At 38.0% G+C, this 23340-nt stretch overlaps 1 protein-coding gene across 1 annotated transcript; it reads right to left on the reverse strand.

Moving 5' to 3' along the window:
• Positions 1–2756: 2756 nt before the first annotated feature.
• On the reverse strand, positions 2757–4612 carry LOC307008452 (uncharacterized protein). Its single transcript, XM_079631246.1, has 2 exons — positions 4522–4612; positions 2757–4222 (listed from the first exon to the last, which is right to left on the reverse strand). Exon 2 carries the CDS (start codon positions 3918–3920, stop codon positions 3282–3284), a length of 639 nt encoding a protein of 212 aa, XP_079487372.1. The 5' UTR covers positions 3921–4222; positions 4522–4612; the 3' UTR covers positions 2757–3281.
• Positions 4613–23340: the final 18728 nt, after the last annotated feature.

Raw genomic sequence — 23340 nt, forward strand, 5'->3', positions numbered from 1 at the left:
CAGCGTGCTCAGATTATAGAACAAGAACCATGAAGATTTGTTTTCAAATCTTCAAACGATCTACAATCGAAACGCATTGGCTTTGAGGCAAAAAATTAAAACAAAAGGAATGAAAACAAAACAGACATCTGAAACTGTACAGTATAAACAAGATGGGAGTCATTTAACCTGCTTAACTGAAGCCTGCAGCTCAATTAGAACAAAATAATTGCCACAGACACAAATATCCAGCATCAGTAGCTGCCAACTGAGCAAGCAGCTTTAAAATTATGAGTAAGCTGTAATGGGATGGTGCCTTGAGCAGTAAATACAAGCTCCACTCCCCGCCTCAAACAGATTTGGCTTTCACTTCCACATTATTCCATTCAGTAAAAAGGGATAACTGCAAGTTGATCTGAATGCATGATAGGAATGCTAGGCGCTATGCAGCTAAACGGCCAAATGACTTGTGAATGTCTGGGAAGTGAATGAGTGATTCAGATGTGTGTTGCTGCAGTGGGTGCGAGTCCGTTTTGCAGAGCAACACTGTCCCCTTGTGTCGAACAAGCGCTTTTTCTGTACCTGCAGATCTGTTGCAGTGGATTTCTCTGCAGGTTTCCACAGCAACTGTTGACAATGCGCTTTACTGCTGTCTTTAGGTATGCATGTTGCTGTACCGTGATGCAATGAAAACACTGAAACGGTATATTGCAACGTATATAAGGTAACATCACTTGAAACATTTCCCAGTGTTACTTCTTACTGTACCAACAGCTTCTCTCAAAATGTTCAATTGCTTGTTGAAAAACTACAAACATACAATAATTATTAAATCAATTATAAAATGAATAAATCATTTGGGTTCAGCAAAAGGAGTATTTGATATTCTAAATATCAAATATGCTCTTTTAGTGATCACATCGTTTTTTTTCCGCCAATGTTTTTCATTTGCAAACATTTTAATTTAAAGCTTACTGGATGTGACCGCATTTGGCACTGTTTGCATAATATCAAGCACGTTATGCAATGAAAAATAATCTTTAATTTTGTTTCATGAGTGTTCAGGTGTGTGTTGTGGTTGAAATCCACTAGATGGTGATAAAGTAGTTCACATGTTTCTGCATCACACAGTGTGTGGAAAGCCAGTCAGTAGGTGTGTGCGTGTACGTGCTCATGTTTTTCTATCCCAGTGGGGACTTTAACCTGAAATCACACTGACTCATGGGGACTCGTGTCACCTTGGAGACCTAAATTTAGGTCCTCATGAGAAAACAAGCTTGTAAATCATGCAGAATTAGTTTTTTTTTTTTTTTTTTTTTTATGTAAAAATGCAGAGCGTTTTCTGTGATGGGTTGGTTTAGGGGTAGGGTAAATGGATAGAATATACAGCTTACAGTATAAAATCCTTTACATCTAGAGTCCCCACAAAGACCGTGAACCAGATGTGTGTGTGTGTGTGTTCATGCTTTTCTATCCCAGTTGTGACTTTAACCTGAATGCACACAGACTCATGGGGACTCGCATCACTGTGGGGATCTAAATTGAGAGACTCCCCACTACAATAGTAAACCAGACGTATGTGTGCGTGTGCGTGCGTGTGTGTGTGTTCCAGAATGACTCCAGTTGCACATCTGCACCTGCTCCGGGGGAGTATATTTTCTCTGCAAACCCCTCAAATGTGTGTTATGAGACGTCACCATTCTCAACCCTACATGAGTCATAGGCTGCACTGTACGTCATTACTGGGACACCATTAGAGGAAAATCAAACATTTCCTTTTTTACCTAAAATGACTGAAAAATACTCAAACAGGTCAAGTAATATTCATTAACTAATTTGATATTGTATTTGACATGCCTTTACAAATCTTTACCATGGTAAGCAAAGTTCTTACAGAAATACCATATTTATTGCAACTACAATCTCTAAATTAAATTGTAATGTTCTATTATTTCAGTTTTATTGTTGTAGGGTAGTTGCAATGAAATTGAAAGCAACGTCCTATAATAACATATGTATTTGTACTTAAAACGTATATTATATTATATTAAGAGATAATGTATATCCAGCCAGTTGTTATCGCAGAATAAACCTAGACAGGGTGATCAGGATGCAAAGCGAAGGGGTCTTGCTTTAGCCTGAAGGGGTTTATTCTGCCATAACAACCGGCTGGTTGCACATTATCCTGCATATTACACGGCTACATGCCACACAAGTAAATAATTAGACATGAAATATTGCAGAGTCGCAGAGAAAGCAGTTGCTAGCAGGCAGCAAGTTCTAAATAGAATGATAAGAGGTTACGGTATACAGTCATACCACTTATTACATGGTATTTCACCACATACATAATTATGGGTATACAATATATTGATTTGTGATTAAATTTTTTTTTAAATCGTACCTGTTTGTTATCTTATAATCCATTACACCAGTAAAAAACAATTGTCGCAAAACGGCAGCATGATTGTATGAAACACGAGAGTCCACAATGCCAGATGACATAATTAAATAACTGTACACAAAATATTGATATGAGTTTTAATATTTTATTACCTCCCCAAACGCAAAACTTCCACGAGGAAAAAACTGAAGCGCTGACTTCAGTAACCCGGATGAGCCTGTGTTATCAGTTTTTACCGGTTGTTTACAGGGGCATAACATACCGCTGGATGGCGCAATGACCAATCAGAATCAATTATTCCATAGAGCCGTGTTATATTATATTATAGTCACGTGAGGTTGCAGGAAAACAGAAGAAGATGAAGGTATCTTTTCAACACGAAGGTTTAATGGTAATTACATACAGGACAGCAGAACAGGGAGCAACACACACTATTTATAACGGAGATCAGACAAAGACTGACTGAACAGACGGAAGTTAAATGCAAACACAGATGACACTGATTAACAGAACACAAGTGATACAGATGATGATGATTGACTAAAAAAAATTGATACAGCTGAACTCATAAAGACAGTGAAGATGACACGTGACATGTGAATACAAGCAGACAAGTCCAAATGAAAACAAACTAACCCAAACACCACTGTGATGGAACGCCCCTCCACACAAGGCGCGTCCTCGCGCCGTAACGAGAGAGATGAAGGTGGGGGTTTGGGAGAAGAAATAGGAGCAGGTGGAGGTCTGGTAATAGGAGTGGGCGAAGGGCTGGAGAAGGCAGGCAGAATATCAGGAGCAGAAGGGCTTGGCAGAGGGGTGATAGGTCCAGAGGGAAGGATGATGATCCATGGTGGAGCCGGTGGAGGGAGGAACAATGGAGCCTAAAGGGCAGAAGGTTTTAGGGCGATGACGGACAGAGGCGGAACCGATGGGGGAGGATGATGAGGAGCAGAAGGGAGTGAGGAGTGCAATGGAGCCGGGGGGCTGAAGGGACGGGGCATAGCCAGAGGAGTGCAGTCCAGAGGTGAGGGTAGTTCGATGAACGACCTAGGCAGATCCGGGGGGACGTGGAAGCCTGGCAGAACTGGTGACTCTGATGGGCCACGGCGGAGATGGAGGTAGGAGCCAAGGGTGAGCCAGTGGACTGATGGGCCCGATAAGGAATCCTGGACACGGTGGTTGGAGTCGGATCCAGGGCATCCACTGTCCATGATGGTGCTGAGAACTGGAAGCCCCTCAGCGAGCCCACCATTCCACTGATGTCTTGAGGGTGAGTGACGGGGCTGACAGGAAGCATAGGAGATGAGGAGGACGGCTGGATGATGAGAGGCGGCAGGAGAGGGAGGTTGGATGGGAATTCAAGAACAGACTCAGGAGTAGCGACAGCCATCTCCACTGAGGGCTCGGGCGGCGGCCATCTGGGGACAAGGCTCTGGAATGGTGGCGGCCATGACGGGACGAGACTCTGGAAGGGTGGTCTCGGAGGGATGAGACTCTGAAAGGGTGGTCTCAGCGGGGGCAGGCTCAGAAACGGCATGATGTGAAGACATTAAAATGGTGCGGTGAAATCGATGGCTGCTGTGCTGGTTGTTTTCTGGATCGGGACGCGGCGCTCACCAAACACCTGTTTCCATCCAGTTCAGTCCATCTGTGTTAGGGAGGTCGGTAGCCTGGTGGAAATTGGCCCCATATCCAGAAAAGCAGGTTGAGGGTTTCTTCGTCAAGGGGGCTAGTGACGGCTCAATGAATAAAGTTTTCCGCAAAGGTAAATAATTCCGTGCTCTCTTGAGCAATGGCGACAAATATAGCCCTGTCGTCCATATGGGCTGGTCCGATCTTCTGTCACGTGAGGTTGCAGGAAGACAAAAGAAGATGAATGTATCTTTACAACACATGTGTAATGGTAATTATATACAGGACAATTTACCACAGAGATCGGACAAAGACTGACTAAACAGACGGAACTTGAATGCAAACACCGATGACACTGATTAACGAAACACAAGTGATACAGCTGAACTGATAATGACAGTGAATATTACTTGTGACATGCCAATACAAGCAGACAAGTCCAAATGAAAACAAACTAACCCAACCACCACTGTGACTATTATATTATATTATATTATATTATATACCATTGAAAAGCTTGAGGTCTGCATTTTTTAAACAATAGTAAAATGGTGAAATATTAATAAAAATTTCAGCATCCTTACTCCAGTCTTCAGTGTCAAATGATCCTTCAGAAATCATTCTAATATGCTAATTGAACATTGAAAACAGCTGTGCTGCTTCATATTCATGTGGGAAAAAAAATTCAGTATTCTTTGATGAATAGAAAGTTAAAAAGAAAATAATGTATTTGAAATAATACTCTTTTGTAATATTATAAATGTATTTTCTGTTCTGTAATGTTTGATCGATATAGCGTGTCTTTGCTGTAGAAAAGTATTCATGTCTTTCAAAATATTACTTACTTGATATTAAATACTTAAAAATTTAATCTCTACAGTACAGGTAATCTGTCTACAGCAATTTTAAGTGCAGTATGTTTAAATACGTTACCGTAATACAGATCTTTTCAATGTTATTCTCTCAAAGGATGCTTGAAAGGTAATAGCTGGCGATTGGGAGTCAATCCTGATGGATTTGCCTTTGAATGGTGAGGAGGGGCTAGGCTGGCAGGACCATAAAGGCCTTCGTTATGGGTCTGTCAGGGCAGGAGTGGGTCGGGGGAGTACCTGTGGTGGTGCCAGACACTGTGGGGATTGTGAGCGCTGCTGGGGCCAGCTGGGGACGGACAGAAGGCTCTCAGTGGTGGGCAGGAAGTGGCAGCGAGGGCTCTAACACAATGCCACACTCACAACAGCACCAAGCCAAATACTGCAAGGTCATCATAGCTGCCAAGACTCAAATGCAAGTCTCAATCATTTTAAGCACTTGCAGAAAAAAAAAAAAGTCTAGTTGGATCAGGAAAAATAAAAAATCGTTTGAAATAAAAGCATTTCATGTACGATGAAACCATACTTTAACTTTCAGGGGGCAAACAAAATCCTTCTCGAATGCATAATCATATGGCCACCCACACTTACACATAAGCACCTACAGTATTTGGAGTTTATTTGATATACTTACGTGCAATAAGAAGTTGTTTAAGAGAATGGAACTGTATCAGGGGAAAAATCCTGTTTAATTAAGGATCATGGAAAGGTAGGGAATGATAATGCATTACATTGATACATTAACTATATTATATATTTTTAATATATTAAATAAATATTTTTTATATTTTCAAATGAAAATATATAATTTGATATAAAGCACCTTGTAAATCACTTGTTTTCAGCTGGATTGTGTAGCCCAACATAGTATCAATATTATCAATAAAAAATGATAAACGTATATAAATATATACATGGCATCTACGCTAATATTAGTCTCTCTGTTTAATCTGAGGTTTACCGCAGTCCGCCGGATCCAGATCTGATGAAGGACCTGCGCCTGGACACTTGTGTGTGTGTGTGTGTTTCTGTTATTTGCATAGCTCTCGAACCATTAGTCCAATGGATTTAAAACTTGACGGGTGTCTTGTTACGGGCACGAGTAAGTGCAGTGCCAAGTTTGACGTTGTTTGGATTAGAAATGCAAAATATATCGGTAAAAGAAGCACACATTGGCTTTTGCCAATGTGTGACATAGTCGACTGAATGGGATCACCATTGAAAACACTACTAATGCTGCCACCTTCCAGTGCCTAGACAATAGCCTTCTGATCCCCCCACATTATTGAGGCGAGTCACTGCTGTTCCGCAAAACCCACTCAGTTAGTCTTGGATAACACTGGGAAAGCGTGCCCTTTCGATGGAAGGAGGGACGCGACGGAAGCCACATCCAGCCCGCAGGGAGGTAACATGTGGAGTGTTGTCACTGTACCAAAATTTCAGTATTCGGTACCGATACTTGTGAAAATCCACGGTTCTCGGTACCAATTTCGGTACCAAAGCTAATTTAGATACAATTTGCATATATTCAAGTGTATAATTTTTAGATAACATTAGATAAAATGACCTAACAATAGTTATATACAGTGAAGCAATTATTCTCCTTGGGGTAATTAAAAAATGTAGCCTAATACATTTTTAAAATCAAAAGTTTTATCTGTTCATGAACAATCAAATGTTTGTATTAAATAACATTCACAAACATACATTAATGTTGTAAAAATATATTGTTCACTCAATGTGTTAGATAAGGCATTAAGTAATGTTAATGAATGGTATCTTATTGTAGTGTTACCAATTAAACAGGAGATAAAACATGTTTTATTTGACTTGACTGTCCTTTTATTTAATCCAAAACTGCGTTCATATTTAAAAGGCCTTTTAAACTAGATACAACCGCACACAATACCACTTTAGGGGCCGTTCACATATTGCGTTTTATGCGCGTGCAAATTCGTTACTTCAAATGTAGGCACGCGGCTTATAATAGAAGCATCCCAACAGGTCATGTGACAAAAACCAGCGGCCTTTCCGTAACAACATGGAAAGCTCGGCCGAACAGCGGATCATAGCTGTACAGGGCGGCTTTTTATTTCTCATCTCAATGAATATATCTAGTAGTAAAGCTACTGCAAGGGCTAGAAATCAATTAATTATTTGATAATACTTCCTCGTCAGCATGGAGAGCGCAGTTTGCACCACTTTCTCCTTTCCACAAGCGCGTGCTTCCCTGTTGCATCTATTGTTGCTATGCAACCATGAACAGAGGCGCGCCTGGAAAACAAATCTGCACACGCAAAAAACGCGCTATGTGAACGGCTCTTTCCTCCTTTCTTGTCAACAAGTGGATTCAGAGCCACCGCATTAGCAGCGCCGCCGGTCGCCATGTCTCAGTGTGTTTATGAAGAGGACACAACTGTGCACCTTTCGGACAGTGCATCAAGAACCAGATTAATCCGATACTTCGGTACCACCGGTACTTAAGAAAAGCTGGTACCGTAACCATTTAATTTTTTTAGTACCAAAATGGTACCGAAGTACCGGGTCTTTTGACAACACTAATGTGGAGGATACACATATGGACTGGGCTTTACCGGGAACTACAACATATGGAATGTCACTGAGGTGGCTCCAGCCTATAACAGGGGGGAGACTCACCGGTCAGTGACGGCAGAGCGGGCTCTGCCAAGGGAAGACACAGGCTCGCCGCAGGGAGCTGTACCGTGGAAGAATACCCATATGGGATCGCCGTAGATATCACAACATATGAGACCCATTCTAACACAGGTTACACCGGTGCATACGAGTGTTAGGCCTGGCATCGGACGCTCCGCCACGGCCATTGCCGAAAGGGGGTGGAGGAACTCAACAGGGTTCGGCTAAAGAGGAACTCTACTGGAGCAAGTATGGTGTACGTATCCAGTCCATAGGAGGGGAATGGCGCAGCAAGCCGGCACTTCGAACCGTGCTCACAGTGAAACTGGCTTCATGTGAAGGGAGCCCACAGAAAGCCACCGGCTCGACACATCGGCTAGATTCTAGCGAACGTGTTGGTGTCGCCCAGCCCGCAGCTCTAAAAACATCTCTCAGCGAGGCACCCTGTGCCAACGCCTAGGAAGGAGCTTACACTCTCTCTTTGGAGAGGCTCACTCACTGTGGTTTGATGAATTGTATTATTTGCATCTGCTGTTTGTGATGTTATTAAAAGAGACTTGCAACCAAATGCTGGGTCACAAGCAACAGTTGAGAACCTCTGTTGTAGTGTAATAAAATAGTGTAATAAAATAGACCACTATTGCTAACTGTATATCTTATTTTTTAGGGCATAACATAGACATTGCACATCGGAAGTGATACTCAACACCAATCATTTGACTTTCCATGGTGGAAGACTGTAAGCTGCTCTGCGCTTCAAGCTCTACTGTTTTTAGACAGCGCTGTCAGTGAGTGAAGCAGCACAAGCTGTCTCACAGTACGACTACACACGACAGCAGCACTGATGAGCATTTCACACTGGGATGACTCATAAAATCATTACTAACGCACTGACCTTAAACCCCCAGCTCAGAGCTCAGACACACACTAATGAGCTATCCATCATTTACCCGTTTCTTCAGTCTTGACTAACAGTTAATGCAAAGAAATGTAATTAAAAGTCTGAATCCGATTGTGCTGTGGCATAAATGCTGAGAAGATACTTTCACATAGGACATTATTTTATTGGTTTCTTACCTCAAGGATGATGGGTTGATTTTTCATTTTGATGTGATGAAGCAAGAACTCTCCATAAATGTGCACATGTGATTCTTAAAACTGTAACTGGTGAGTGAATTATTCAATGATATTCCAGGGGTTTTAATTTTTAAAGGAATTTCTGTCAGTAATTTTCTGGTTGCAATCTCTTGAGGTCTCTCTCAAAAATGTGAAGCTGCTGCTGTTCAAAAGTTTGGGGTTGGTAAGATTTTTTTTGTTTTGTTTTAATACGTATTTTCTTATTCTCTTCAATGCTATATTTATTTGATGAGAAATACAGTTAAAACAATAATATTGTGAAATGTTTAGAATTTAAAATAACTCAACAGTTTTATAGAATAAGGAGGTATGGCAAAATGACATGAAACATTACTTAATTTGATTGGTTCTTCATAGACGACTGAAGAACCAATCAATCCCTCTTGTTACTAGGTAACCAAACTCTGTTTTTGGTTTCGAGTTTAGACATCTGTCTAGTTTCATTTCCCATATTCGTTATTTATACACACACATGCACACACTCAAAGTCACAAGTTTTCCATTGGTTTTGTACCTCCTGTTCATATGTTAGAGATTAAATAAGGTTAGATGTTAGAAACATGGTTAGTTTAATATACAGTTTAATATTTATACGACAACTTTTGACTCGCAAAACTGACTTTTTTTTTGCAATTGCAAGTTTATATAATAATAATAAACAGAGCAATTCCAATAGGGTCCTCACACCGTCGGTACTCGGGCCCTAAAGAGACTGACATTTTTCCTTAGAATTGTAAGTTTATATATCACAATTGTGACTTTATAACACGCAATTGTGAATTTGTATTATAAAGTCAGAATTGCAAGATATAAACATTAAGCGTAGCGTTAGTTCTGGCAGGTCACGTTAGTCAAGCTCGCATCAGCTGTTCCACGTCTACCTATAGGAATGCGACGCCTATCACTGTGAACATATATAAACTCCTTCAGTATTATTAGCAGCTATCACGTTTCTCAGGAGCGAATTACCCTCCTCCATCCCCAGCTCCTCTCGTCAGTCAGGATTTGGCATTCAGATTTTCCTTGAATCAGAATAAATTCTCAAATTATGTTGTACTTTAACATCTTGAATTAATGAAATCTGCAATACATTCATGTTGGTTCTATTCTGTTTACCCTAATTGCTCAGAACAGAACCATAACGCCAATCTAAACTGTATGCTAACTGTCAGTCGTATTTGACGATAGTGGTCCTGACAGAAATGCAATTCTGAATTGTGAGTTTATTTCTCGCAATTGCAAGTTTATATCTCACAATTCTGAATTGATAACACACAATTGTGACTTTATATAATGCAATTCTGACTTTATAACTCGCAATTGCGACTTTATATTAAGCTAAAAAGTCATAATTGCAAGATGTAAACTCGCAATTGTGAGAAAAAAAGTTGTTAGATAAGATTTTTTATTCTGTGACAGAAACAATCTTCCATAGAAAAGTTATTTTAAATTGTTAAAAAAAAAAAAAACATAATACTACTGTTTTAACTGTATTTTTTTTTTAAATGCAGCCTAGGTGAGCATAAGATATTTCTTTTAAAAACTTTAACACATATCAACCCCAAATGTGAACTCACACATTATTTCATGCCTGTCAGGTACAGCATTATCACTCACAAAGTGGATGTTATAGCGTACATGCCAAAAAAAAAGAAGATCTGCCAGTTCCTGTCCCTCATAGACCATTACTCCTCCAGAAAAGGAATAAGGCTGTGAAAAACGTGTCATATCGCTTGCACCCGGGACACTTTGTGTTACAGCATCTCTCCTCTCAGCGGACACCAGGACAGAGAGTGCTAAAAAGCAGGACCAAATGCCCTCGACTCATTTTCTTCCTCCAGATCATGTTTATCATTAACAGGAACAGTACTCTCAGCTCCATGTAATATTTTATTTAACTCATATGCTCTGAACATCCTCTCCTCTAGTAGCTACAATCCTCTAATGACAACATCAATCAGGAGTGATTTTCAATCATTTTCTATATCAGAAAATTATTTTCTATATCAGAAAATTATTTTTTAACTCAATATTTATGCAGAGGTGGGTAGTAACGAAGTACATTTACTTCGTTACATTTACTTGAGTATTTTTGGGGAAAAATTGTACTTTTAAGAGTAGATTTAAATGTGGGTACTTTTTACTTTTACTCGAGTACATTTCTAATAAAAAAAAACGGTACTTTTACTTCGTTACGTTGAGCGATGTTCCTCTCGTTACTTTATTTTAATGCAATACGTGTTGTTAAATGCGTAGTTTATTCCAAGCGCGCTGTATGTTTTTTCTGGGCATGAGCGATGCTCAATTCACAAATTAATCACTCTTTTGAGTCGATTCTGTTCAAAGACTTCATCAAACAAGTGGGCAGATCTGTCGGTTCGCGAATCAGTTTGTATGATCTGTTCAGTTTCCTGCACGCACTGAATCGTCTGAAGCGCTTTCAATTCACACTCGACTCGGAGTCGTAACAGGAAGATTTAAGAACATCAAGAGCGTTGGATGAAGTGGCTGTGGACCTACAGTACAGTCAAGTGAACGCAAATCTGCAAATGCATAATTTTTGCCAGCGATGAAGATCTCTATTATCTTCGTATGCTGAGGACGATATATCCTGTGGAATATCGTTCCACAGGACGATATTCAATTTAATTTCATTCAGGTAATACATTTTACAACCAAACAGATTATTACGATATGATAGCACTACTTCAAAGTATGACATTACCCGTTTTTTTTGGACATATACATTACTTTATACAATAAATAAGCTACCATTGTCCACATATGAAATGAACACCCGCCATCCCGCGGTAATGTGTGTGTATTGCGCAGTCGCGTGCGAACTCAACTTGAAAACGAATGCCTTTGCCTGCCTTAGACACTGTTGACCAGTTTAAACATGCTTGCAGAAATATACATTTGATTACATTTTGGAGAACAGACAGAAGAAGATCCGTCGATGTGCGTTTGATCGTCGTTTGTGTTCAGATGTTCAGTAGCGGTCAGCGCGAGCACATGTGAAGAGTTTTAACTCTTTCTTCTCTGTGTCAATGTTTCCCTTTACATGCCTTTAAATGCAAAACTCTGCAGATACACTATATTTCGACATTGTCTAATAATCCAACTGTAGTTGTATAAGTTACTATTATACAAACCAAAGGACAGGCAATGATTTTCGGGCTACAGATGGCAGAAATAATGCTTGTCTCTTCTGTTTTTGTGGCAAAGATAGCCTATCTAATTATGATAATAATAGTCATTTAAATAAAAAATATCTAAATAATATCATGTTTTATATATATATCATAGTATATATAGGCCTATGATCCGAAGTAACTAACTATAGCTACTTGAGTAGTTTTCTCATTGGATACTTTCCATTGGATACTAATTATGATAATAATAGTCATTTAAATAAAAGATATCTAACTATAGCTACTTGAGTATTTTTCTCATTGGATACTTTCTCATTGGATACTAATAATGATAATAATAGTCATTTAAATAAAAAATATCTAAATAATATCATGTTATATATATCATATATATCGGCCTATGATCCGAAGTAACTAGTAACTAACTACTTGAGTAGTTTTCTCATTGGATACTTTTTTACTCTTACTCAAGTAACTATTAAGATTGTTACTTTTACTTTGAGTAAATATTTCTAGAAGTACTTGTACTTTTACTTGAGTACAGTTTTTGGATACTCTACCCACCTCTGTATTTATGTTCTTCTTTTCCAGAACTACGGAAGAGGATTAGGGCCAAGCAATAATAAAAAAATAAAACCATCTCGAGATTAAAGTCATTATAATGCGAGATTAAACTCGTTAAATTTTGAGAAAAAAGTCTAAATACAATCTTGAGAATAAACTCATTAAATATCCAGAATAAAGTCGTTGTGTTTCAAGAAAAAACTCGTAAAATTTTGAGAAAAAAGTCGAAATACAATCTTGAGAATAAACTCATTAAATTTCGAGAAAAAAACTTGTTAAATTGCAAAACTGTCTTCATGGTTACTTTGTAAAAATATTTGCATTGCTGCCAGAATACCATTTTCGGTCCCCATGTCGGCGCGGATCCTCTCGGGACACCCTCCTCTACTGTTTTTATGAAGTAACTGGCTATTACTTTAGGATCGTTGGTTGTGTACAGAATGTAACGACTGTAACCATCTATACAGCCATTAATGCTAATGCCGTACGGTTTTAATTTATTATAGCTGTCAGCCTGTCATATGCCAGAGTGCATTTGGGCCAGCGCAAGTGTACTGACGTCTTCTCAAGCGTCGAAATTCCACATGTTTGTGTACAAGATTGTATTTCGACTTTTTTCTAGAAATCTAATGATTTATTTCTTGAAACACAACAAATTTATTCTGGATATTTAATTAGTTTATTCTCAAGATTGTATTTCGACTTTTTTCTCAAAATGTAACGAGTTTAATCTCGCATTATAATGACTTTAATCTCGAGATGGTTTAATTTTTTTTATTATTGCTTGGCCCCAATCCTCTTCCGTACAGAACAAATATCTAAGCAAAAAATAAAAATAAAAAGTTAATATTTACAATGACAATAATCAAACTTCATGCAATGCAATAAAATAGCTGTTCTTCCCTGCAAACAATACCATGTAGAATGTGAATATTTAATTTAGAGGCGAAAACAAAACAAAAGGTCTAGGTAATGGTATTAATTTCAGTGTCAGTAATTGAGGGGCGATCCTCTCAAGATGGAGGTGCCGTCCCAGCATGCAGCAACATTCATATTCTCTATGGCAATACTGTCAATGCCGAAATTAATATTCAGCAGTCAGGTGGTACAAGTCATAGTGCTTAGTTGTTTACACATTATTATTGTAATGTTATGGGCTTTGAGACATGCGGTAGTTTAACAGTGTCTTTTCTGACACTTTGTTTGCTGTGTTTTGTAGGAGACGCTCTGAAGGGAGGGTGGTATATCATGCTTTCAAAGTTAGCTTGCTATTGCTAGCCTCTCTGAAATTGCCTAAGGGTGAAGTCACTCCATTTTTCTATATGTTTTACTACATCGAGTAATTGTGCTTCTCAAATCTTGATTTAAGAATGTTTAGATGTGTATGTAAAAAAAAAAAAAATTCAATGACATTGCTCACTTTATCTTTAATTTGTCATTTAATTATCATGTTTAACCTGTGTGCGTATTTGTACTTTTACATAGGCCTCCAAATATTTTGCAGGCTTTTCACCTGATCAAAGACTAATTATTTCTAGGTACTTGATGAATAAAAAGCTCTAAATGTTAATTTGGGCCAACTTTTCATTCCTTTACAAGACTGAGCAAAGATGCCCTTAAATAGTGCCGACAGGGAACGGATTGACACAGAACAGTTATAGGTGACCACTGTAGCAGAGAAACCCACTTTTAGTTCAATCCTGCAGGGAGCATGAGTCCTCTCCCGAGTGTCTCTCGTATTTGTTGTATTTACAATGCACTAAAGAGCCAGAGTCCCCAAAAGGGATTAGATTTCAAAACTCAACTTTGCCTTGAGTGAAGCCAAAATGTGTTTTTCTATCCTCTGATGCTGGGTTAAACCGATACTCTCTCTGTCCTTGATATACACAAAAATAATTCAGTTAGTTATGGCAAAATTCAAGAGGGCAAAACGAGTTTTAGTTGTGTTTAGAAAGTTAACACACTGCAAAAATACTGTTTGTGTCATAATAACAGAAGAGGATGACACGAAGGTAATGTGAATGACACAGTGTTTATTTACAAGCTGTTCCAACAGGTAATTCATTCATAGAAGATTATAACACTTAGCTGGATGAATAACAGTTCTATTGTATTGCAGGTGCTGGCGTGGCAGACTAACAGACTGAGGACCGGGACTGGAGACAGACAGGTAATGGGTAGGTATCCAACGTGAGTAGTTGGAAGTCCTTCCTTGTGGAACAACATTGGTAAACAGTTCTTATGAAAAGATGATATACTGTTGCTGTAGTAGCGATGACACCAGACAACGTTTTGCTTATATAGGGGAACTCATGAGGTTGATTGCAAACAGGTGTGAAGATTGAGAAGATAAAAAATGCTGGGTTGTTTCAACCCAATTTTGGGTAAAATATGGACAAACCCAGCCGTTGGGTTAAATTTTTACATTACATTTTAACCCAACGTTTGGGTTTGTCTATATTTTACCCAAAATTGAAAAAAAAAAACAGCATTTTTTAGAGTGTGAGGTGGCCAGGGAGGATTATGGGAAATGTAGTGTGTTGTGGTGACTTGTATGGTGAATGTCTATATATATATATATATATATATATATATATATATATATATATATATATATATATATATATATATATAATATGTATATTTATATATAATATAATGTATGTATAAATATATATACAGTGTATATGCAAATATTTCTTAAATATATACATGCATACAGTATGTGTGTATTTATATATACAAAATAATTATACACAGTACACACACATATATTATGTAAACACAAACTTTTAATCGCGATTAATCTTTACCCAGCACTTATATATATATATATATATTATGCAGCACCATTTTCAACATTGATAATAATAGTATTTCTTGAGCAGCAAATCAGATTAGAATGATTTCTGAAGGCTCATGTGATGCTGAAGACTGTAATGATGCTGCACATTCAGCTTTATCATCACAGGGATACATCACTTTTTCAAATATATTAAAATAGAATACAGTCCTTTTAAATTGAAGATTGTTTTACTGTGTTTTTGATTAAATAAATGTAGCCATGGTGAGCATAACTTTACTTCTTTCAAAAAAATATATAAATATTCCTATCCCTTATTTTTTTAACAGAATGTTTATTTATTTTTTATTACATTATATATATTTTATATTTATTAATATAGTACATGCTATTTTCTTTGCAGCAACAAATCAGAACACTTTGGCTCTAAATGTGTCCTCTAAAAAAGTCAAAGCACAATCAACAAATAACTTTTATCTGTGCATAAACAGAGCTATTCTCTGAAAAAAAAGTTATGTATTCTTGTCACACATCTGGTTCTGATTATTATGACAGACTGCTGACTGCTGTCACTGCAGAGTTCATGAGGTGGCCAATCTCTTCACAAATTTCCCATGCATCATCAAAGGAATCTGAATCCATCAGCATCCAAATTCAAAAAGTTTCATTCAGTTAAGAACAGTACAAATATCCAGACGTGTGCATTTGTATGAAGAGAAGATGGGTTCATATCGCTCTGACACTCTCTTCCCTTCTTCCTATAAACACTGCTATTAGTTTTCAATTCCTGCCTTCTTCTCCAGCACCCTTGACTCCTCTCATCCTCGGAGAGAGGATCTGGGGAGAGAGAGCTGCCATTTTGAGTGACAACCCCAGATAATGAAAGTGACAACTGCTATCTGTGTATATCTATTCGCTTTAATGTGGTGGAAATGAAGTCTATCTTGACTTAGCGGCATGAGACTTGTGACTCGTTCAAGGATGATGTGGCCTCTTCATCTGCACATGCATGTGGCACTAATGCTAAGTGAGTGCATTGTACCGTGATACTTTCCACAGCATGACAGTATCAAGTATTCAAAGTTTATTCAGAATGGACAAACGTCTATATTCTCCTGCCGTGTGAAACAACGATTGTTATACTTCTCATAACATTCAGCTGTAACTTAATCCACAATATTTACTGAAACAGTCTGCTCTTCTTCTACATGGCAGCTATTATGTTATCAATGATAACTCACAGGATTCTTGACAATTAGCTAGAAAGAACTAATGGTTGACACCAGACGCTTCTCAGTTATAACTGTGAGTGGGTCTAGGGAAGGTTCATTCAAAGTCCATTTCCAAAGGGGCGTCACTAACGGACGTCGCTTAAATGCCTTTGGGTGCAATTGGATAGACCTAAAACCAATCAGCGCTATCGTCATCGTGTAAAGCCCGCCTTAAAGTTTGTGATTGGTGCCTCGATTTGGAAAAATTGGAAATGGGTTTGAATGGGCTCTTGGCCAGACGGACTTGCAGAGCAAATCTCAAATTTGCCGGAAGTTCGTCAGGGTTTTCCCAGACTGAGTATCAGTTGAGAACTGCAGATATAGACAGTAAGTTGAGCTATATGAGACCATTATACTGTAGCTCTCAATGCCCACTTTTGCCCTGAAAGGGCAAGCAACTCAATAAATAATATTATTCCCTCAAATTAATTAATTAAGAGATGAGAGATGACCAGGCCTGGACTTCATGTTGTTGTTGTTATCATGTTTAAATGTGGCATTCTTCCATGAGGAGCTGCTGCTTTACATTCATTTGTTGTTTGTTTATTTTACGATTAAACTATGTTGACCGTTCACCGGTCCCACCTCCTTCTTCCCTGAGCCTTTACCATTGTCCCTTTAACTGCAGGTTTGAGTGCCAGAATGATTTAATCAGTCTCTGTTTTATTGAGCAGGGCTTGAACCCATGTTATTCCTGTACCACAGCCATTTCACCCTGTAGCCCAAGACTGGATGCCCACTGAAGCTTAGCAGGGCTGAGCCTGGGCCGGGTTTCCCGATAACGATGTATCTTAGCTCTTAAGAGCGCTCTCTACGTGCAAGGTTACGAACACTCGCTGCAATTCCATGCGCGCTTCCCAAAAATGCACTTAACATGAACTTGTGAGAACGCGTTATACGTGCTACTTAAGAGTCGCTGTCCATTTGCGAAGTGCTGAAAAATAACCTTATATGTATTCCTATTCTGAACGTTTAACCTAATAATCGTCATCTGTTGTGGATTAGCAATCAAGACAAGTCTATATAAAGCACCTACAGGCGGAGGCACTGACAAAATGGCTGAAAAAAAAGAAGATGCATTTCAAAAAGACTAAATTAAAGAGTGCCCTTACTTAACAGGGAGGAAGATGAAGAGGTGGAAGAGGAGGAGGACGACGAAGATGGCATGGGACCACAGGAAAACCAAGAAATGGCCAATACATGGCTGGTTTTCGTGCACGTCAGCAAGTCATTGACAGATTGTTTTGAATTCCTCCCTATTTTGCTCAGTCTTTGAAGCATATTTTCCACATTACTTCTTTTATACATTTTTTTGTTCATTAATTTAATTTAGGTGTGTATTTCTATTTTTGTCTTCCCTTTTAAAATATTTCATTTATAAATTAATTTAAACAAAAAACGAGTACAATAAAGTGTACAATAAAGTATAACCAAAACCTTATATTATACTCACGTTGAAGTGTAATCTGTTAAATCTAGATAAAAGTGTAATTTGCCGGTTGTCCTGCAGGTGACTTCATCTTACGATGCACTTGGGGATGTACGATTACTCCAGAGCACTCGCAGTTCTACGAAGATTTTCAAGTGCGTAACTAAAGTTACGATGCTTTTGGGAAACTGACCGTAATATTAAGATCAGTCGTACGATCGTTTTTACGAACTTCTTAGGCTTACGATGCTTTTGGGAAACGCAGCCCTGGGCCGGGTTTCCCGATAACGATGTATTTTAGCTCTTAAGAGCGCTCTCTACGTGCAAGGTTACGAACGCTCGCGGCAATTCCACGCGCGTTTCCCAAAAATGCACTTAACATGAACGCGCGAGAACGCGTTCTACGTGCTACTTAAGAGTCGCTGTCCATTTGCGAAGTGCTGAAATATTACCTTATTCTGTTCTTATTCTGAACGTTTAACCTAATAATCGTCATCTGTTGTGGATTAGCAATCAAGACAAGTCTATATAAAGTACCTACAGGCGGAGGCACTGACAAAATGGCTGAAAAAAAAGATACCTTTCAAAAAGATTACATTAAAGAGTGCCCTTACTTAACGGGGAGGAAGATGAAGAGGTGGAAGAGGAGGACGACGACTAAGATGGCATGGGACCACATGATGGCCGACCAAGAAATCGCCAATACATAGCTGGTTTTCGTGCACGTTATTGACAGATTTTATTTTAAATTCATCCCTATATTGACCTTGAAGCATATTTTCCACATTACTTCTTTTATATATTTTTTTGTTAATTCATTTAATTGTAGGTGTCTATTTCTATCTTTTTCTTCCCTTTTTAATTATTTCATTTATAAATTCATGTAAACAAAAAACGAGTAAAATAAAGTGTACAATAAAGTACAATCAAAACATTATTATATTACTTATGTTGCAGTGTGTTAAATCTAGATAAAAGTGTAATCTGCCGGTTGTCCTGCAGGTGACCTCAGAAATCTGTCTTCTTACGATGCACTTGGGGATGATTACTCCAGAGCACTCGTAGTTCTACGTAGATTTTTAAGTGCAACTTAAGCTACGATGCTTTTGGGAAACAGACCATAATATTAAGATCAGTCGTACGATCGTTTTTACGATCAACTTAGGCTTACGATGCTTTTGGGAAACGCAGCCCTGGTTAGTACCTGGATGGGAGACCTCCTGAGAAAAGCAGGTTGCTGCTGGAAGAGGTGTTAGTGAGGCCAGCAGGGGGTGCTCACCCTGTGGTCTGAGTGGGTCCTAATGCCCCAGTATAGTGATGGGGACATTAGAAATGTGGTCCCCCCCCAAAAAAAAATAAAAATATTTCGAAAGAGTAGGGGTGTAACCCTGGCACCATGGCCAAATGTGCCTAGTGGGCTCTGCCCATAATGGCCTCCTAATCATCCCCATAATATACTTATATATTAATTGGCTTCATCACTGTCTCCTCTCCACCAGTAAGCTGGTGTGTGGTGGGCATTCTGGTGCAATATGGCTGCTCTCACATCATCCAGATGGATGCTGCACATTGGTGGTGGTTGAGGAGATTCCCCCTTCCAAATGTGAAGCGCTTTGAGTGCTGAGAAAAGCGCTATATAAATGTATTGAATTATTATTATTATTTCTGACAATATCATAAATTATTTTTTAAATCTGATTTCTTTCTCACATTTCTCCTTTGTGGGTGATAAACAGTGAATTTCAAAATGATACAATTACAAATTATATAATAATAGCCAAAATTACAATATTGTATAATTACAATATATATAAAAAAAACAAGACAATGGGTCATTCGTATGCACGGATTTGTGTGTGAAATCTGCATATGAACATTTTCACGTACAAATAATTATTTATTCATAACTTACATTCTAAAATATATATATATATATATATATATAAAAAGTAGGAACAACTGAAACTACTCGTACGCAAAAACCAAACACTCTTGGTGGCTGTTATGGAAGCAGACTCGGACAAGGAGGATGAACGTGAAAAGGATGTTTATTGACAACAATGAGCAAAATGGTAAGTGGAAAGTCTGAATGATAATCTGGCTGGAGAGCGGTGAATGAGATGTCTTTTCCTACAGGTTTGATGAGTGGTGGACGGAGCGATGGATGACGGTGAGGATACACACACTTCGCGGGACTGCTGAACAGGCTACAGGTGGGAACGGCGACACAGAGGAATGAAGAGACGCTAGAGAGGGATCACTGGAGAGATAGAAGAGGAGACACTGGAGTGGAGACTGGAACAAGTTCACTGGATACATCTGGATGATCGCAAGAGGAAACAAGGTAAGTGTCCACTTCATGTAAAACCGTGACCGGGGTGTGTGTATTTATAGTGGAGGTGATGATGAGGTGATGATGAGGTGAAGGTGTGTGTGTGTGTGCTCAGTATTCAGGAGGGGGAGTGCACTGTGAGAGCCTGGGAGGTCTGTAACAGTGGCCTTATAAAAATGTTTTACACACACACACACACACACACACACACACACACACACACACACACACACACACACACACACACACACACACACACACAGAGAGATATTTATTAGAGTTAGAAAAGGTGTGTTAGCTCAAGCTGCAAGGTATCTGCATAAAGACACAGATACGCATATTTAGAATACACTGAATTCATCAACATTAGAACAAATTATTTATGAATTAGGAATAAAGTTTTGATGAGAAGTGTAAAGCGTAACGTGTAGCCTATGCAATTACTGTATTAGTGAATGAGACCCAATGTCTTTTTTTCTTTTGCTAGTTTTTAGTACTTGAAATGGCAAAAATGGCCAATAGATAAAACAGACCATTTTAGATTTTTGTTTTTCTTAAAATGGTGATATCATAAAATAATATTAAAATTTAATTATGATTACTACTTGTATTATTATAATTTTGTATTATTATTATTAATGTATATTTATTTATTTATTTTATTTATTTTGAACTAATTGGCCAATATCTTTATTTCTTTATACATGATTTTTATTCAGCTTTGATGTTAATTTAATGTATATTAACTGAAAATTACGATATTTTAATAAATAAATAGCTAATTTATTATTTAGTTTGACTTTTAGTTTGACTTTTGAGGTTGACTATTAATATTTGATAAAGGATAAGCATCACCTTAAGCATCACCAAAGAAATAAAAGATCTTATTATGACCCATGATATACATTGCATATTGTGCAACTGTTTAAACTAGGGTCTTAATTAGGATGCATAATTGCAATAGTAAGTGCAATTGGTCTATACATGTTGGTAGATACAAAGACCATTCATTAAGCGGGCCAAATAAACCTTTGACCATGTGACCTGCACTGGAGTATACTCTAATTGTTTGAAGCCAGCACAAAACAGATTGGAAATAAAATTCCAATCTTTTGTGAAATGCTTTTGCAGGTGCACCAGGTCACATCTCTCCGGGAGTGCTTATCTGTGTGGGTTCAGATAAGCCAGAACGAAAATGTTCTGTAATTTTGCTTACACATGTCTATGGTCTGTGGGTTCAGACCCCCAGTGACAGATAGAAAGCAACACTGCGAACAAAGCTTATCGTGGAGTCACGATAATAGGACAGAATAGCAACCAATAATTCTTTCAGCTGCTTCGTAACGTGTACTTGTAAACATCTATTCACAAATTGCACCTGAAATCAACTATCATTTGTATTCTTTCTACTATATATCTCAATCTCTGTCTATTTAATGCCATTGAATGGATGCCGCTCGTTTGATGCTTGATAAAAAAAATATAATAATAATCAACCCCAGTGGATGAATTTATGTCTTCTGAAGCAAAGTTATATTTTTAACTTTTTTAACTATAATTCATTGTTTCCGGTCTACTATAACGTTACTTATTGCACAAACTTCACAACACACTTACGTCACGTCATAATCTCCCTGTCATAATTGCTTATATTGATTCAACCACTGAAGTTGTAAGGTTTTTAGGTTACACTTTATTTGGTAACACTTTATTTTGCAACTACATGCAACTAACCCTCAACCAAACCCTAATCCTACCCTAACCCTATAGTAAGTACATGTAGTTGCTTCATATTACTCAGTATTATCTGCAAGTACAGTTAATATATAAAGTATCTGAAGTATATTCCCAATATATATTTGCATGAATATATATTCACATGAGTATAAATATGAAGAAACACAAATAACACATTTCCTTAATCACCCATCACAATGAGTAAAGCCAAAGAATATAGTTCTTATGTGCTGTAAAAGATTGCTGAGCTTCACAAAATATAAAGTAGCTGTAAGAAAATAGCTAAAGATTTGAACATTTCCATTTTCACCTTCAGGGCAGTAATTAAGAAGTTCCAATCAACTAAAGATGTTACGAATCTGCCAGGAAGAGGACGTGTGTCTATATTGTCTTAACCCTTCAAAGTCTAAGGGGTTTTAAGTCCGCCTGGCACTATGTTGACATTTTGGCTTCTGGAATGGTCAATATTCATAGCAGAGTGAAGAGAGACATATTTCTGGATTCTATAGATTCTCAGCTACAATGTGGATGCATTGACAACACACTTCTTGAGACACTTGTATGTGTTCTAATGTGATATATCATCAAGAAACACAAAAACAGAAGTTAAATATTTTTGTTTTTATTATATAAAAATATTAAACATAAATTAATAAAGGATTTTACAACAAATATTTATTCCTCAAAGGTTTTAGAACACCTGCAAAAAAAATTGGGTGAAAAAATATATTGGCTGCAGGAGGAGCAGCAGAAGAGGTGCTGGGTGGAAAAGGGCGAGCGGTCGGGGTCCTGGGTTCAGCAGATGTACTCGGCTGCTCTGTGGTTTCCAGATTTAGACTAAAACACACAGATTTTGTCATTAGTTTAGATTCCCACATATCAAAAGTTGTACAACCTTTCTTATAATGAAATAAAGATTAGCTAGCCATCATCATGTGTGCATTTTTTACATCCAAGTCATAGGACTTCTAACTACAAAATTATTACTGGAGCCTTCATCATAGTATTATATGCACAGAGTAAATACAATGTCTAAACCAACCAAACCCCCTCCCATGTAGACACATAGTACAGGCCTTAGATAAGGCTTACTGCACCATTATTTCTAAAAAGCTACAATAAAATTTTACCTAAAAAACATTACAATAAAATGCACAGAGTAAATACAATGTCTAACCCAACCAAACCCCCTCCCATGTAGACAAATAGTACAGGCCTTAGATAAGGCTTACTGCACCATTATTTCTGAAAAACTACAATAAAATTTCCCTAAAAAACATTACAATAAAATAGACAAGCAAAGTAAACGAAATAGGTTATAAATGAAGATGGACTAACGTTACATGCGGCCAAAACGCACACATTATTTGATG

The sequence above is a fragment of the Phoxinus phoxinus genome (genome assembly GCF_949152265.1).
Source record: "Phoxinus phoxinus genome assembly, chromosome: 12".
Lineage (NCBI taxonomy): Eukaryota > Metazoa > Chordata > Actinopteri > Cypriniformes > Leuciscidae > Phoxinus > Phoxinus phoxinus.

Excerpts from the sequence above, each read along its gene's own strand:
- LOC307008452 (XM_079631246.1), bottom strand. The coding sequence starts at position 3,920 with ATGCCGTTTCTGAGCCTGCCCCCGCTGAGACCACCCTTTCAGAGTCTC.